At 39.7% G+C, this 16,764-nt stretch overlaps 1 protein-coding gene across 3 annotated transcripts in view; it reads left to right on the forward strand.

Moving 5' to 3' along the window:
- Window positions 1-1,270: 1,270 nt before the first annotated feature.
- The window catches only part of Rab11fip2 (RAB11 family interacting protein 2), a 39,779-nt gene continuing 24,285 nt past the window's right edge, over window positions 1,271-16,764 (forward strand). For all 3 annotated transcript variants that reach the window (XM_052182478.1, XM_052182495.1, XM_052182487.1), the window contains exons 1-3: window positions 1,271-2,271; window positions 7,510-7,952; window positions 8,876-9,344. In XM_052182478.1, the coding sequence (XP_052038438.1) occupies window positions 1,919-2,271; window positions 7,510-7,952; window positions 8,876-9,344 (1,265 nt within the window). In that variant the 5' untranslated portion in view covers window positions 1,271-1,918. The remainder of the gene's footprint in view (window positions 2,272-7,509; window positions 7,953-8,875; window positions 9,345-16,764) is intronic.

The raw sequence follows: 16,764 nt of genomic DNA on the forward strand, positions 1-16,764 counted from the left end.
TGCCCACTCTGGGATCCAGATGCTATGCATTCAGTGTGATGATTTTGTTCTGCTTTGCATACATGGCCTTTTCAAACACTGTCTCCCAGGGATGGGAAACTCAGCTTGGATAACAGAAGTTTTAAAACTTGCCCGAAAATAGCAAACACAATATCTTATAGCTTATGGCCACTTTAATTTGGATAAAGCACATTCTTATTTATCATATTTATTCTCAAAATTAGTCCCATAAAGGGAGAAAAGCATTTAGTCAGACAACAGATTGGTTAGCATGTCTGCTTAATGCTTAGTTCTCTGAAGTCCTTTAGGGATGTCTAATCTTTTGACATTGCTTCGAGAGCTGTCATCTGTCTACAAAGTTCTCCCTGAAGAAAAGCACAGTGCAGTTAAATACTCTCATAACATTTAAGGTTATGTTTGGCCTCATTCATAGCTATTGTTGGCCACAGGTTGGACGTGCTGCCAGGTAGTCCAAAGAACTTCAGAATTTTCCTAGGAAGACACGGATAGAAATAAAGTCAACAGAGGTAGTATGCATCTCCTGAGACTAAAAAGTAGAGCAGGAAAGGGAGACATAGTGCTAGTGTCCTCTCTAGCCATGAAGTTGGGGTGTGGTTTCCTGGAAGACTTGACAGTGAGCACTAAGACTTGGAAGCCATACACACGACTTAGAAAGCGGGGTGGGTGGGGGGACGAAAAGGGGGGAATGACTAAATGACTAAATAGTTCCGTAGAATTATGGTGGCAGGCATAGGTGCCAGAACCAGGTCTTCTGACGGCATCCCAAAGCATCTATGATTTTTATTAAGCAAGGAATCTAATGTTTTGGAATCTATCTGTATCCTTCGCTTTAGGTCTGTGCTCAGAAGGAGGTCCCTTTAGTCAGTTGAAGGTTTCCTCTTTAAGACGATGGAAAACAGTTGGATGAAGTTTAAATTGTGCTATGTGCTCCACCACCATTTAAGGACACCAGCCCAGCTAGGACTGAACACACTGCTGGAAGAGATTCCTGCCTTCTGGAAACCGGTTCTCTCCCAAATGCTGGCGGTGTATAGGGCCCAGTGCAGCCTCCCAGAACCCCTAGTCCACCTCTGCGGGCTCACACGTTCTTAGAGAGCAGCAACCGCCAGGTTGGAACCTCAGCACCCACCCTCCAGCGCGCGCAACCCAGCCTCGGCTCCCGCACCGCGCACCCCGTCGTCACGGCAACCTGGGAGGCGCTGACCCCCCCCAACCCCGCCCGGCCCCGCCCCTCGCGCAGTCCCGCTCAACATGGAGACCGCCAACCCGGAAGTGGCGCGGCCGCTGCGCGCCGGGCGCTAGGAGCCGCGGGTCGCTGGCCAGGCCTCGCCCGGTGCCGCTGTCCGGCCTCGGTTTGCCTCCCGAGCCCCGCGTCTCTTCGGCGCCTGTCCAGGACAGCCGCTTCCGTCCCGCTCTCCTAGGCCTGCGCCACTCTCGGGGGAGGAGCCGAGCCGAGGCCGCGCGGGCGGAGGGAGCCAGGCCCGGTGGCCGCCGACGGTTCGTATCAGCCGGGTCGGAGGAGGAGCCGGGCCGCGCGGGGCGGAGGCCGGGCCATAGGGGCTCAGGCCCTGGGACGGCGGCGACGCGAGGCGCGGGGCTGCGCGCGGAGGCCCTGACGGCACGGAGGTGATGTGGGCCCCGGTGCTTCTTCGGAAGAAAGGGACCCCCGCAGCGGCGGCGGCGGCCTCCCTGCCGGTCCTCCTGACATCAGCCCTTAGGGACCTCGGGGCTGCCCTGACTCCCCAGCTCGCTGAAGTGCCCTTAAGGATGCAGTGATCAGGGTATGGGGCTCTCCCCGCGGGAGGGGCGCTGCCTGCGCTTCTGAACTCTGCGCAGAGACAACAAAAACAAAAAAACGAACCCGAAAAGCAAAACAAAACAAAACAAAAAACCCAGAATGATGCTGTCTGAGCAAGCCCAAAAGTGGTTTCCAACCCACGTGCAGGTCACTGTGCTCCAAGCTAAAGATCTGAAGCCAAAAGGCAAAAGTGGCACCAATGACACATACACCATAATTCAGTTGGGCAAAGAGAAATATTCTACGTCTGTAGCTGAGAAAACCCTGGAGCCGGTCTGGAAAGAGGAGGCCTCCTTTGAGTTGCCTGGGTTGCTTATTCAGGGTAATCCAGAGAAATACATTCTTTTTCTTATAGTGATGCACAGGTCCCTAGTGGGACTGGATAAGTTTTTAGGGCAGGTGGCAATCAATCTCAATGACATCTTTGAGGACAAACAAAGAAGGAAAACAGAGTAAGTTATATAATTTTATTTTGAATTTTGGGTACTTAAAGCTATATGGATTTACTGTTCTTGAACATAGTATATTTGAGGCATTGGTCTTTGGAACTGAAATAGGATCCAGTATTAAGCACTTCTCTTTGCATGACTTTGAAGTGAAAATAGCCTTTGCTCTGATTTTTTTTTTTTAAATGGAGTGATTAGTGAATCATTTTTTTCTCATTTCTATGTGAGATAAAGTGCTCTTAAACAGTGGAATATTTTGCACTGGATTTTAATACTTCTTATAGGAGGCCTAGAGCATGAACTGGAAAACCAGAAAATTAAATATATGTGTACCATTAGGTCTATGTTTGTTGAACACTGTTAAAAGATAAATTACTAATGAAGGCTGTCAAAAGCTAAGTTACTAATTTTAGAACTCTGTATTTCAGCACTGGAAACAGTTGGCCTTTATTTTTGCTCCAACAGTTTTCAGGGTCAATACTTCTTGATAGGGTAGAAAGTTGTAAAAAAAAGTTTTGGAAGTTCGCACAAACATCTTCAGTCTTGAACCCACTGACATTTTTCCTTTGAATTTGCAGTATAGTGGAACTATTGTTTACTGAAGAATCAGTTCAGTAAAGCTGTTGTGTTTAGACCGAATTAGCTGGTGTAAGATTGGTTTACAATCAGTGGTTTAATGACTTCTTCGATGAAAGCATGGCTTTTGAAATAGAACTTTCTAGCCTAAGTTAGATATACTTAATTTAAAAAATCAAAATGCAAATCAATACTAGGATGTTATGTGCTAAGTTGAAACAAGTAGCATCTTCGGAAAGGTAGGTCTCCTGTCCTGTCCTTTAGCTTACATGCATGTGCATGCATAGATTATAATGGGCCTGAAGGCTCATTGAGATGGCTGGAGTTTGTGAAAAGAGGGTTGGGGGAACTCATAAGAGGACTGCACTTTTCCTAAGTAGCTTAAAAAAAAAAAAAGAACAAAACCCAGTCCTGATGCATGTTTATCTACCTACTCTTTAGAGCACTATTTTTACAATGATAATTTTAAGTTCACATTAATTTCTTATAAGTATAATGATCTTTTATCTGTTTTTTTTATTTGTAAAACCTGCCAGCAAACTTCATTTAATAGGAATTGTTTTTGTCTTGAATAAAGACTTTACCTAAGATTTAGTGTATGTAAGGTAAAATACTAGAAATGCAAGAAAAAAAAAAAGGTAAATATTCATGGGGGGGGAGGAGAAAAAGTTTAAGTTGTATATTTAATGATTTTTTAAATTTCCTGATACTTAATAAATAGCATGTTCTTCCTTCTGAGGGATTCTTCATCGGATTTAAAATGAAAAAATGAATAATAACCAAATAATTTGCCCCAAATTGTCACTTTGAGATGATTTAGTATATACCCTTTAAGTGTTTTGACTGTGAGCTTTTGAGCATCTACAGTTTCAAATTTCTTATCATGATTTAAAAAGTACTTTTAATATTAATGGTAATATACTGCAGACCTCTCAAACATAAATTTCCAAATTTAAGTAGGCCCAAGTGTAGATCCATAGATCCTGAGAACGAAGTAGCCTTTTAAAAATTTCTTGTTTTATTTCCGACTTTGGCAGCTTTGCAGTTACAATAAACTAGACCATGAACAATACTCTTAACAGTGTAGTCTGTCAATAAAATTAAGGACAGCTTTTGGAGGGGAGATACTTTGAAATGCTATCAACAGGGTTTGCAATGTTACTGCACACAAAGAGATTTTCATATGTTATTAAACCCTTACTGTTTTGTGTGGGTGACTAAATGGGAACTGTGTATTTGATGAGGTATCTTTATTGGTAATATTTCTAGATTTTTAATATATTTAATAGCTTCCTTTCCCAGGCCAGCTGCACATGTGGCACAGTAAGAGACAGACTTGAGCCACCAGTGTATTAAGAGAAAGGTATTTAATATTCTGCGCATTGCTAGCCCTTGTCAGCATATTCCCAAGTGCTTTTTGGAAAAGTGGAGTGAGTGATGAAGGCTACCAGCTGATTGAGACGTCCCATGAAATTGCTGGGTGTGATGCTTTATATTTTTGACAGTGAAAACGACAAGTGTTTACATCTTGTCTTCCAGTGGTATCATGAGAAGCAAAAAGTATCATGCTTAAAACTATTATTTTAACCTATTTTCTACTTTGAATATATATGTATAATGTGTATATAAATATATATAAGTATATATTATTTTATTATTTCTCTTTAAAGGACAGGAGTGGGGAGGCCCCAAGCCAAATCCTTTGAGCAGAAAGAGAACTTTTGCATTTGCCTTCTTTAATAGATGTCTGGGTTGGTTCTGGCATGAGATTTAAGGAAATAACACAGTGTTTAATAATAGAATGGGAAAATCATTGATGCTGTTATGTAATATCCATTGATTTTTTTTTTAACAACCCAAGTAGGTGATGTTCTTTTTCTTTCAGTGCTCTCAAAAATTAATAAAAGAGAATCTAGAGTTAGATTAGACTCACACATATGTAGACGCGTGAGTGTGTGTGTGTGTGTGTGTGTACTCATGCATTGCACCTGCCTCCTGGCCTCTGGCCTTCTTATTGCCAGGCTCGTCCCATTTCTGACCACACAGCACCAATTGCTTGGGAATCATTCCCACATGTGTGATAGTTTGGACATGGACCTGTGCCCACTGAAAATTGAACAGAAGCCATATACCATTTCAACCCAGCACTCCAGAGGTGGAAAAGATTCGGCATTAATCCAACAACTCCCAAGTGCTGTGTCTTCATTTGTCCCTTTGAAGCCTGGGAAAACAAACACTATTTCAGGATTCTTGAAGTTCTCATTAAGATCGGTTTCAAAACAGAACAGCTAAAGTTACTTGTCAGGCTACCTTATAAATCAGTGTGTTTATCAGAGTTCTTTGTAGGATTTTGTTTTGGTGGTTGTTGTTTTGTTTTTAATGGGGGAGGGAAGGAAAATTCCAATTTTTTTTTTTTACACTTGGATTCAAATGTATTGTTGCTTTATTCTTTAAGGCTTGCATAGGTGTTTCCTACTGAAACTAAAATGTTACAAAGCACTCATGTTTGGAGCTGAATCTTGCCGATTTTATGATGATGGTTTAGAAATGAAGTGAATTCTTAGTGTAAAGCAATCAGCTCTAAAGGAGCGCTCTCTCTCTCTCTCTCTCTCTCTCTCTCTCTCTCTCTCTCTCTCTCTCTCTCTCTCTCTCTCTCTCTCTCTCTGAAAGAAGGAGAGGAGAGTGTGGACACCCCTTTCTACCTCTGTGCTTTCTGGTTACATACAGAGTTCTGTAATGTGTGGCAGCCATGTGGCTAACCTTATTAACACATGTGCTTCATAAGTAAGGAAGAGTTTCTATTTTCCTGCAGATGTTTTTCATCAGCTTTAGATGTTTTTCTCATTGGCTTCCATCTGACTTGGGGAAATGGCCTGTCCTTCTCCTTGCCTCAGTTTCTTCATCACCAAAGTAAGAGTGTTGATGTACATAATTCATGTGTTCTTATTTCAAATACTGATTTTTGGCCATCTTCACCAACTTCCATTTTGGTTACCATTGATATATTTTCCTCCAACTGGCTTTTATCAAGTTGTTATAACTCTGTTATAAACTCTATGTGCCCTTTTTTGTTGCCAGGTTGGGGGGCATATGCATTTGTACAAAGAGTGCTTGCTGATTTTTCATATAGAGTGAGCTTTTTGGGTCTTTCTCAGGTGTCACCCATCAGAAGTATCTATCTCTCAGGCTGTTGAAAATGGCTCTGTTTTCCAAATCCCTGAGTTGACTCTGGGGTGTGTGCTTTGCATCATGTGGAGGTGTTCTGAGAGCTCATGTTTGCATTGTTTGGTGTTCTCCATTCCACAGTTCATGACTGTCATTTCTTACTCCTAATCCTGGTTAGATTTATCTCATAACTTTTTCTTAGTTTAGGGTCATAAAATATGCATTCTCTCATAAAATATTCTATTGTAAGAAAATGCTTGTTTTGGCATCAGTATGATATGTCTTGACTGATTGAATCATTTCAGTTTATCAAGGAAACATGGCATCATCATAGAGTTGATAAAGATTTGTGTGTCAGCTCTCTCTTTCTTGTAGCCCATCTTTGTCTTGATGTATAGTAAATCCAGCCATCTTTTAGCTATCCTGTTGGCAAACAACGAGAAGTGATATGAAATCTCATCAGAGTTGCGCTGTAGCTAAGATAACTCTTTACACCCTACTAGATCTGTATTTAAGTAACAGCATGTCCCCATAACAGGGCTCAGACCCCATTGCTAAATGATGTGAAAGCATTGTGGCTGCGTGCTGCAAGTTTAGGTTGTTTGCCCTGTAGAGTGACCACCTGTGACGTCATCAACTGGAGAATTTCTCCAGTTGTGAATAAAAATACTATAAGCAAAACCAAAACAAGCCCTGCTTCTTATATAGTTCACTTAAAAATTGGCAGCATGATGCACGAAGTGCCTGAAAGCCGGGGTCTGGTTTTGTTTGTAAAGTCCTTTCTATTTCACAGTCAATAGCTTTCTGGCAGGAATCATCTGAGCTTTTTATTCTTTGAAAGCTTCACAAGATTTATTGCTTATCACTTCTTACATTTTACTCATTTTACATATTTTATTCAGTAAAAGGGTTAGATCCATTTTTATATAAATATAAGTAATGGTACTTATTTAACAAACTATGTACTATCCCTATTAATAAAATTAATAAAATAATAAAATTCTTTTACTACTTATATATTATATTTTGGGATGGGGACTAAATATTTTATTTAAATGTCATCATTATTTATCATTTTATGGTACTCAGAAATAATTAGAAGTGATGAACTATTTTCAAAGTTTCTGACTCAGTGTTTTGAATGTTAAGCATGTCCTTAAGCCATTAGCAACACTTGTCCCATATGGAAACATAATTAGCTATTGTTGGTAAGGATTTTGATGATGATTTTTGAATTATGAGGGGAAAGTTTATCAAAAAGGCTTCCCATACTCTCCAAAGACTCACTCCTGTGGTGTGTGTCACTCTGCAGAAACTAGACCATTTGCTTGCTTGATTTGTTTTCTTTTTAAACAGTGAGTAAAAGTAGAAACCTGTAGCTGACTGGTTTTCATTCAGTTTGTAGACAGATGTGTGGTCACTTTACTTAAATGCTGCCTGGATATAACAATGCTTGCTGCCATCATTATTCGTTACAACCAACTTTTTTTTCTTCTCTTTAAGGTGGTTTAGATTAGAATCCAAACAAGGAAAAAGAATAAAAAACAGGGGTGAGATAAAGGTCAGTATTCAATTTATGAGGAACAACATGACAGCAAGCATGTTTGACTTGTCAATGAAGGACAAGACGAGATCACCTTTTGCAAAATTAAAAGATAAGATGAAAGGGAGGAAAAGTGACGGGGCGTTTTCTGATACATCCTCTGCCATCGTTCCGAGCACTCACATGCCCGATGCCAATCCTGAGTTTTCAAGTGGTGAAATGCAGATGAAATCCAAACCAAAAAAGCCTTTTCTTTTGGGTCCTCAGCGACTCTCTTCTGCTCATTCAATGTCTGATTTAACTGGGTCCCACTTACCTTCTGAGAAGCTGAAGTCCAGCACTGTGGGTCCAACACATCTTCTCAGTCGCCAGATAGATTCCTTTGGAGTTGTTCCAGAAAGCGGTAAGTGGCACCTCATTTCTTTTTCTTCCTCCTTCCTGTTTTACTTAGTGTAACTTCTATGATAGAAAATGAAAAGTAGTGTTTCTAAAGCCAGTCACTGATTGTTTGAGTACCTCCCAACCCCAACTTGTTACATTCACTGAAGACAAGCTTGCTTGTGTCTGTATTTATTGTATGTGGTAGTGAAATGAATCCTAGTCTTTTTTCACGGCCTGGCCTCTTTTTTCTGCTGTCATTGCTTCATTTCAAAAGCTTGCAGCAAGGATTGGTTGGCAAAGTGTTTACCTTGAAAGTGTGAAGATCTGAGAGTTCCATAGACACCCCAAATGCACATTCAGAAAACAAGACGACAGCAGTGGAGGAGGTAGAAATAAGTGGATCCCCAGGGCTCCCTGGTCAGTAAGCCATAACCACTTGGCAAATTCCACACCAGTAAGAGATTCTGTCTCAAAAAATTCCCAAGATGGGTAGTTCCCGAGGAATGCCAGTGTTGGCTGACCTCTGGCCTCCACAAATATCCACGTACACACTAAAAAGGGGGGGGGCCTACAGCATATATTCTGTTCCATCCAAGTGTTCCTAGAAAAATGTCTATATTCAGAAGAAACTAAATTGGAATCTAAAGATGGAAGTTTAAGACTTTTCAGTATGATTATGAGAGCAGGTCCTTTGGATTGGTTTTATATTTTTCTCATGTGATGGTTTCTAATCCAAGGAAGATAGTAATATAATTGTCTGAAAATATACTATTATTAGCACATCTACTTAATAATATCTTTACCTAATTTTAAGATTGTTTTGATTATTTTGAGGGTTAATATCTTTTGTTAATTGCTCTCATTCTGAAGCAGCAGAATGTGTCAGATAGTGTAATAGCATATGTCACCCGCCACCTACTAATGGGAAAAAAAAAATGTTTGTAGGAAGTCTCAAGTCTCCACACAGACGAACACTAAGCTTTGATACTTCTAAATTAAACCAACCTGGCAGCATTGTGGATGAAGGTGAACACTCTTTTGGAAGACAGAGTGACCCATTTACAAATGTGACTGCTTCATTACCCCAAAAATTTGCAACACTGCCAAGGAAGAAGAATCCATTTGAAGAAAGCAGTGAGCCATGGGACAGCAGCACGAATTTATTTTCAAAACCAATTGAAGTCAGGAAAGAAAGTAAGAGAGAGAAAAGGGAGAAGGTGAGCCTCTTTGAAAGAGTGACCGGGAAGAGAGATAGCAGGAGATCTGACAAGCTGAACAATGGGGGATCTGATAGCCCATGTGACTTGAAATCACCTAGTGCTTTTAGTGAAAACCGGCAGGACTATTTTGAATATGAGTCAACCAACCCGTTTACAACAAAATTCAGGGCTTCAACTATAATGCCATCTTCAAGGTAAGCTCACCAGGAGAAGCATGTGCCATTTGGGAAACCTTGTACTTGAAAGTAATAAGTATTCCTTTCAGATGCATGAATCTTTTTATATTCCTTTTATTTACTTATTTATTTTTACCTTAAAAAAAAAAAACAATTCATCATAGCTCTAAACATTGTTGTTTGCATGTGCCCTTGGAATTGAATGATTTACCTTAGAAGGGAGAAGGCTTCTTCCTTCTTACCCTAGTCTGTTCCTACCTCTGGGAGCCAGAAACCCACTGTAGCTCTTTCTTTCTTGGAGAAAACAGCATGGTGTTTGATGAGACCCTGTGAAAGTGAATAGATCATAGGTGTGAATTCAAACCAGAAATATATTTCTAGGTGCTTCCCAGGGATTAAATCATGGGCTGTCAGGAGAGCGTGAGCGAGCCAGTAACATTCGGCTTGGTGCTCTTTAGCAAACAGTGAAGTACTAATGTTGTTGTCATAGATGTTAACTGTCTTTATTAAATGACTGATCAGAAATAGCTTTATTCATGAATATTTTCTGGAATCCACTGATCCTTGGGGGGTACTGTCTGTACCCTAGCCAGAGCTCTGGGTGATAAGTAGCCGTGGGCACAATCAGCTGATGAAAATTGGAGTTTTGAAGCCTTGGGTCTTTCTGTGTATACTGCTGCTTACTTCGAGGCATTAAAGTCAGAGGTTCTGCAGATGTGAATGATAGAGGACCTGCTTAAGGAACCTGAAGCAAAGATGAAGATGACCTTGAAATTTTTAAGTAATTGTGGAGAAACAGAGGATGAGTGTTTGCCACAAAATGGAAGTCTTTCTCCCAGCTGTAATGTGTAATATATAGACCTGAGTGGGAATCCTGGCTGTGGAGTTCTATGCCCACTCTAGACCTCAGCATCAACATCTCTGAGGCAAAGAAGATAATACATAGTTTGTAGAATGTAGTGAGGGTAAGTAACACACACATGAATCTCATAGTACAAAGCCAGGCGCCAAATAGGGAACCAGTAGATGGTCACTGCTTCAATCTGAGCATCCTTGACTTAAAACCTGATCCACTTTTATGTAGTAGTATAGTATCAGTATTAATGTTCTCATCACGGATAGAACCTTGAGTTTCAGATTTGGAACATTTCAGATAAGAATTTTTATATGGAAAGTAAATGCAGATGGAAAGTAAATGGAAAGTAAAATCAAACTGAAGCACTTTGGGTCCCAGAAGTACTGGATAAGGGTGACCCTTGTCTTAATTGATGTATTATATATTATTTTCTTTAAAATTGGGGCTTTTATTTTTCTGTTCCAGTATAAACAGAAGATTTAGCATTAACAGCCACTTGGGTATGCCTTTCTCTTGGGCCTCTTCCTCATGTATGCAAGGCCCACCCTTAAATATATATCTTCTATGTTCTGTTAAAAAGATACACTTAAAATTTCCAGAGGGAAGTATTCATTTTCTGTTTGTTTTCCTTATTATGAGATGAATATTTGCTATGGATTTAGAAAAAAACTTTGTTCAGTTATGTTTATAGACTATGCCTCAGAGAAATAAATTTTTATTTTGTGGTATCAATAATTAATTGAGGAGTTAACGTGTTGACGTGCTGTACTAACACACAAATACTTCTTCATGTACTCTGTATTTCATCAATTCTTAAATACAGGTGTAAATATGAGTGTGCCCCTCCCTTTCTGAACATTTTTATTTTTTGCAGAAGATTACTGAAAACAACTGTTCAAGGTAACTTAGAGATTGGCTAACCTAGGTAATTTTAGAGTCAGTGAAAAGCTAAGAAAAATGGGAAGTAGTTGTAAAATAATACAATACAAATAATATGAAAAAATACCTGTCCTCAAGCTGTGGGCTGCCATGGGCTTTAACAGGGAGGCAGCCCTCACTAGATTTTAGCTTCATTTTGTTCTACATTAGTATTAACACCACTATCCAAATCAGGCTTGTATTATAAATTCTATGGTCAAGTACATAAGAATTTTTTTTAAAAAAAAAATTTAAGACTTTCTTTGTGTTTATGAGGCTCCAGGTATGGGTACAGAATATTCCCTCCTGGAGTTTCTGTCACAAGTCATCTTTCTGGTAAACTAGAACATTTGTAGTTAACAGGGGCTCCAGTTAAGGTGCAGAACAGTGGGATGTAAATGGGCTGAAACACGGGTTGAAGGTCCTAGTTTCCAGCCAGCAGTGTTAGTGTGGGTGGAAATTGAGAGGTTATGGCCAGGATAGTATCTAGACTTCCTTTTCTAATGTTATCTTCAGCTGGATCAAGTAGCGTCCAGACCAGGGGTTTTGAAGCCACAGATTGTGTACTGTGAATTATTTTTTCCAGTATGTTAAGTAAAACCTACTTGGAGAGATCCTGAACTCTTCATGGTTTTAAGACTATTGAGTCAACTTAAAGCACAGTCCATTGCCAAGAAGCTAGTGTGTGAACTGGCATGCCTGTGATTACAGGAACACAGGAACCGTGTCTGTCCTTTAAGTAACTAAGCATGCCACTAGAACTGGAGAATTTTCTTTATGTTCCTCTATCTTCAGTCATTAAGAACATAGTTTTTAGAAGTTAAAGTTTTTAGTGTTTGTATATGTAACATTTGCTCAAGGAAAATCTACATTGGAAACCACAAAATTCATTTTATTTTGCATCTTGGAGTCATTCCTATAGCCTTGTGGGAAACTGATGAGGAAATTAGTCAGGTTGCCTGCTTCAGCAGAATGCAAGGCTCCTTCCTCTTGGATGTTTACTCGGTGTTCTTCCTGGTGACCTGCTCTGCTTCTCTGAAGCCTTTCCCACTTTGCAAGAGAGTAGTGGCTTCCCAAACAGTGTGCTTTCTGATACAGTTTAACTTCTGAAGGAGCATGCATTGTGCACCAGCACCTTAGTCACCCTTTCCTCCCATTGTCATGAGTAATTTCATTAATCTTTTTGACCTTAATCTTCTACATGCTTTTTGAGAGGCAGTCTAGATAAGAGATTTTGAACATAAACATGATAAAAATGTTCTTCTCATTTTGCCTGTCTCCTGTTAACAGTGAAGATCTCCCTAATATACTAAAAATAGATCCAAGAAGGTTGATATGTGCATTTTTATTTTAAAATCTAAGAGAGTGATCAGGTGAGTCAATATATGCCTGGTATCCAGCACTCAGGAGATTGTGACAGCCTGGGCAACTTGTGAGATCCTATTTCATAATTGAAAATGTTAAATAAATGAGCAAAGGTATACTTAATCGGTAAGAGTACTTGTCTAGTGTGTGCAAGTTTCCAGTACTAATTTAAAAAGCTGAGTTTTGCACTAGTATTTAAGATTTTGATGTAAGTAGCCATTTCTAGTTATCTATATGACAGGTAGGCTAGGTTATCAACTGCGGTAACTCCTGGTCTTAGTGGCTTCGTACACGACCTCATTGAAAGGGGAATGGAGTAAATTGGTGCTTAGCCTCACACAGTTTCTCTGGAACAACGCATTTTCCTTCTTGTACTGGCACCATTGTTATTTCACACAGGGAGAGGTGAGGACCATCGGGCATAGTAAGTTGTCATGTGCCAGGGCTGGAATCATGAGTCTACATATGTCTTATTGGCCAGTGTTCAATCAGGTTTCATACTTACTGCAAACTGCTAAGAAATTGGGTTTAGCTGTGTGCCCAGAAGGAAACTGAGTTGATTTAGTATACAGCATTGTGTAAATGAAAGACACCAGTCGAGTATCTCCTGAGATTCTGGATGCCATGGAGCTCTTGCTATCTCTCAGTGTCCCACTGCTCCCAAGCATGAAACTATATAGTTGGAACTGATGTCATTTATAGGAAAATGTCAGATAGTATTGTTTGCGCTTCAGAAATGTTCCCTTGCCTTTTGCTGTCAAAAGTCAGAGACAAGTATACATTCCCTTGCCTTTTGCTGTCAAAAGTCAGAGACAAGTATTATTTGTCAATAGGCTCAAATACTTATTTGTGTTATGTCTTGTTAATTGTAAAGCAATGCTTTTCTGTACCGCTAGAGTATCATTTTCTAAAAACAGATATGCCTTCAGGGTTAGGATTTTTTTAAAAAAGTTATTTAGAATAATTGCTTTTAAAAACCAGATTATAGATGATTTGAAGAGTAGAAATGGGCAGGTGTACTCACCCTGTCAGTGTTGTTCAAATAGAGTCTCACTGGGTACTATAGGACAGGACTGGATTTGAGCTCTTCTCTCTTCAGTGTTCCAGGCATTGAGATTATACCTGACTACTTTCATAGCCACCGTTTTGTTGTGCCTTCTGCAGTAGAGCATGGAATTGTGGCTCAGTAAGGAGCTGGTGTGAGCTGCATAGCATATTGGCTTCCTTCTCTGGTCTTCTGCTTGCCCTCATTGCCTCTTCCTCCATGCTTAGACAAGGGATTGGCCCAAGAGGCCTTATGGCTTATTGACTGTTTCTGCAAATGACACTTGGTTGGATTACCACCACTCTCATCTTCATGTGGATGTCTGTGCTAGAATAAGTAAGTTCAATAGTGTCAGTAACTAATGACCCACAGAGCCAATTTCCCCATCATACTTTCCCCATGTCCTCAAGCTCAGGATTCTATTGCTTCAGCCTCAGCTTCTTCATTGTGGAGCTATAGGTATGCACCACCATACCAGACTTGATGTTTTCTAGAAATAGTGTGTTCATTTTCATACTGGCTGAGTGGAGATCAGCCTGGCTCTTAGAAGGGTAAGAAACCTAAAACAACTAAGAACTAAGTCCCAGAACTAAGTGACTAAGGTGTTCCATGCAGTCACATTTAACACTTATTTTGCTAAGTAAGCAGTGGGTTAAAATGCCTTTTGTTCAGTTAAAGAAAGCTCAGGTCAGAAATGCTTATGAAGTGTGGGTCCAGACAGCAACTCTGATTTGAAGACTTTGTAAATGCTAAGGTTTGTCATATTTTAGCGTTTTTTTTTTTTTTATACTATACAACTTTTTTTTTTTTTTCTGAGCCTCCCTACTCAACTTGGGAAGTTCATTTTCTTAGTGAGTTTCTCTGCCTCTACCCACTGGTACTGTAAACCACATGCCATCTTCCTTTCCTGGACTCAGGCAGGAGGAAGTATCAGAATGCCAAGAACTCATGCACCTTGTTGTAGAGCCCTGGTGTTTCCCTCCATTGGATTTGTTCTGATAGAGAAGTTGGAATTGCCATTAGATGCTTGTATCTAGTTGGTTAGCATTGCTTTCTATTTTGTTTTGTTTTTAAGCTGTGGTTTGTTGGACTTCAGATGAAGTATGAATCTTTTCATCAACATGCCTTGAAGAAAATAAGTGTTTTCAAAACTCCCCATTGATGACTAGTTGGGTTTAAAACTTATTGATCAAAATTGTATCCCTGTAGTCATACATAGTGAGTTTCTAACAGCTGGGAGTCAGGAGTTAAGCTGATAAACTCAGATTTGAATGGACCCCCTCCTAAGATAGACAACACAGCAGGGAAAACAGCTTGGCCAAAACAGACTCACAGGCAATAGGAGATTCCCTGTGTTGGAGTATGTAGGAAGTTCCTAAGCTGTAATGGATGTTGAGGACAAGACTGAGCAGTAACTTGTGTTTATGGTATATGGATGAATTGTTGGTTAGGATACAGATGAAACCTAGCAACCTAGTAAATGAGTGACTCAAAAAGCATGCTTAGTCCATTGAAACAGTGGTGTGTATACTCCATGATGGACATCTTCCTAAGGAGGTCTGGAAAGTGTCATACTTCCATCCAGTTATAGGAAGTCTTTAGCTGCATGAATAAAATAATGTCTGTCTTGCTTAAAAAAATCAAAATAAACCAACAGACCTGTCTTTTCTCACATCAAGGCAGGTGTTCTACCATAGAGCTCTGTCCTCAGTCCTTTTTCCTTTTCATTGTGAGACTAGGTTGCTTGGGATGGCGTTGAGCTTACTGCAGGCCAGGAGGACCTTGAATTCATGGATCTATACCACTAGGATGACACCTTGAGCTTTTAAAAACATTCATAATAAAAACCTCTTTCATGTGAAGAACTAATGAAGTCAGAGAGCAAGAAATATCTCAAGGCATTTTGTGTTTGTCTCGGAAACAGTGACGGGCACAGAAAACATGTTTTCCGTCCTTTCTGCTCTATTGCAGCTCTAAGCACTAGGCAGCCCTTGCTCAATTGCTGTACAAAAACTTGGTAGTGAGCTTTATGTTTTACTCCTGGGATCTTTTATTTTATTAGGTCACATATTTCACTTGAATTCGATCATTAAAAATCCTTCTAGCTTTTCTTGTCCTATGTCTTCTAGCCTTCCTGTGATCTTCCTAACCAATAAATTCAGATCATATATTTTTTAGGATAGTATAGAAATATTATATAAGATGAAAACATATTTATCACTAATATTTTCCATTTTCAGTTAACAGTATACCTTTTCCTTTTGAGATCCATTCCTTCTTCCCTTCCTTTCCCCACCCCTTAACTAGTCACTTCCTGTTTGTGATCAGGTCATATCATTCTTAGGAACTACCAAAAATTAGTTACCCTGAATGTGCATTTAATTCACACAGTACAAGAATCACTATAAACTGTTGCATGTACCCATTATCAGAAAGCTATATTATGCCCATTAAAAAAGACTGTTAATATAAGGTTACATTTTTATTTGAAAAAAATAAAATAGTGATCCTAAAGAAAAAAAATTTATTCCTAGTTGTTCTAGTTGTTAAATATTCCTTTTCAATGTCTTCTGTGGATGTGTGTGTGTGTGTGTGTGTGTGTGTGTGTGTGTGGATGTGTGTGTGTGTGTGTGTGTGTGTGTGTGTGTGTGTGAGAGAGAGAGAGAGAGAGAGAGAGAGAGAGAGAGAGAGAGAGAGAAAGAGAGAAAAGAGAGAGAGAGAGTTTTAAAGAAGCCCTTAGCATTGTAAACCCTACTGTGCATAAAGTCTATTTTGATAGGAATATTTAGCGTTTGTCATGTACATATGAAGATGGCTTGCTATCAGCCATTGAGCCCTTTAGCCTACCTATCATTTATATAGCTGAACACCTGTAGCCTCACTGATAAGACGGAGAATATAAACTTTTGGAGTCCTTAATCCATTAGTGGCCCGGGATTTGTAGGGGTTCCCATGTGATAGTGATTGGGAGGGAGAGTGTGGGTGTGGTTAGTTCCCACAGCACTGACTAGAACTTATGTGTGACTCCCTAGAGATGACTTGAAACTTCTCGATCCTTGTCATCCTAGAGTCATTATTATGGTCTCATTAATTGGTACATCTCCCATTGGGTTAATTTGCAGATACCAGCCATGCCATTCTTTGCTAACTCTCTAATGCAAATTGATATTTATAGTTTTTAAAAATTGAAAAAAAAAAAGCTCTGTAACAAAAAGACAAACTTTGCTAAGTTTTTCCTTTTTTGTTTTTATTTT

This window comes from Apodemus sylvaticus, chromosome 1 (genome assembly GCF_947179515.1).
Source record: "Apodemus sylvaticus chromosome 1, mApoSyl1.1, whole genome shotgun sequence".
Classification (NCBI taxonomy): Eukaryota; Metazoa; Chordata; class Mammalia; order Rodentia; family Muridae; genus Apodemus; species Apodemus sylvaticus.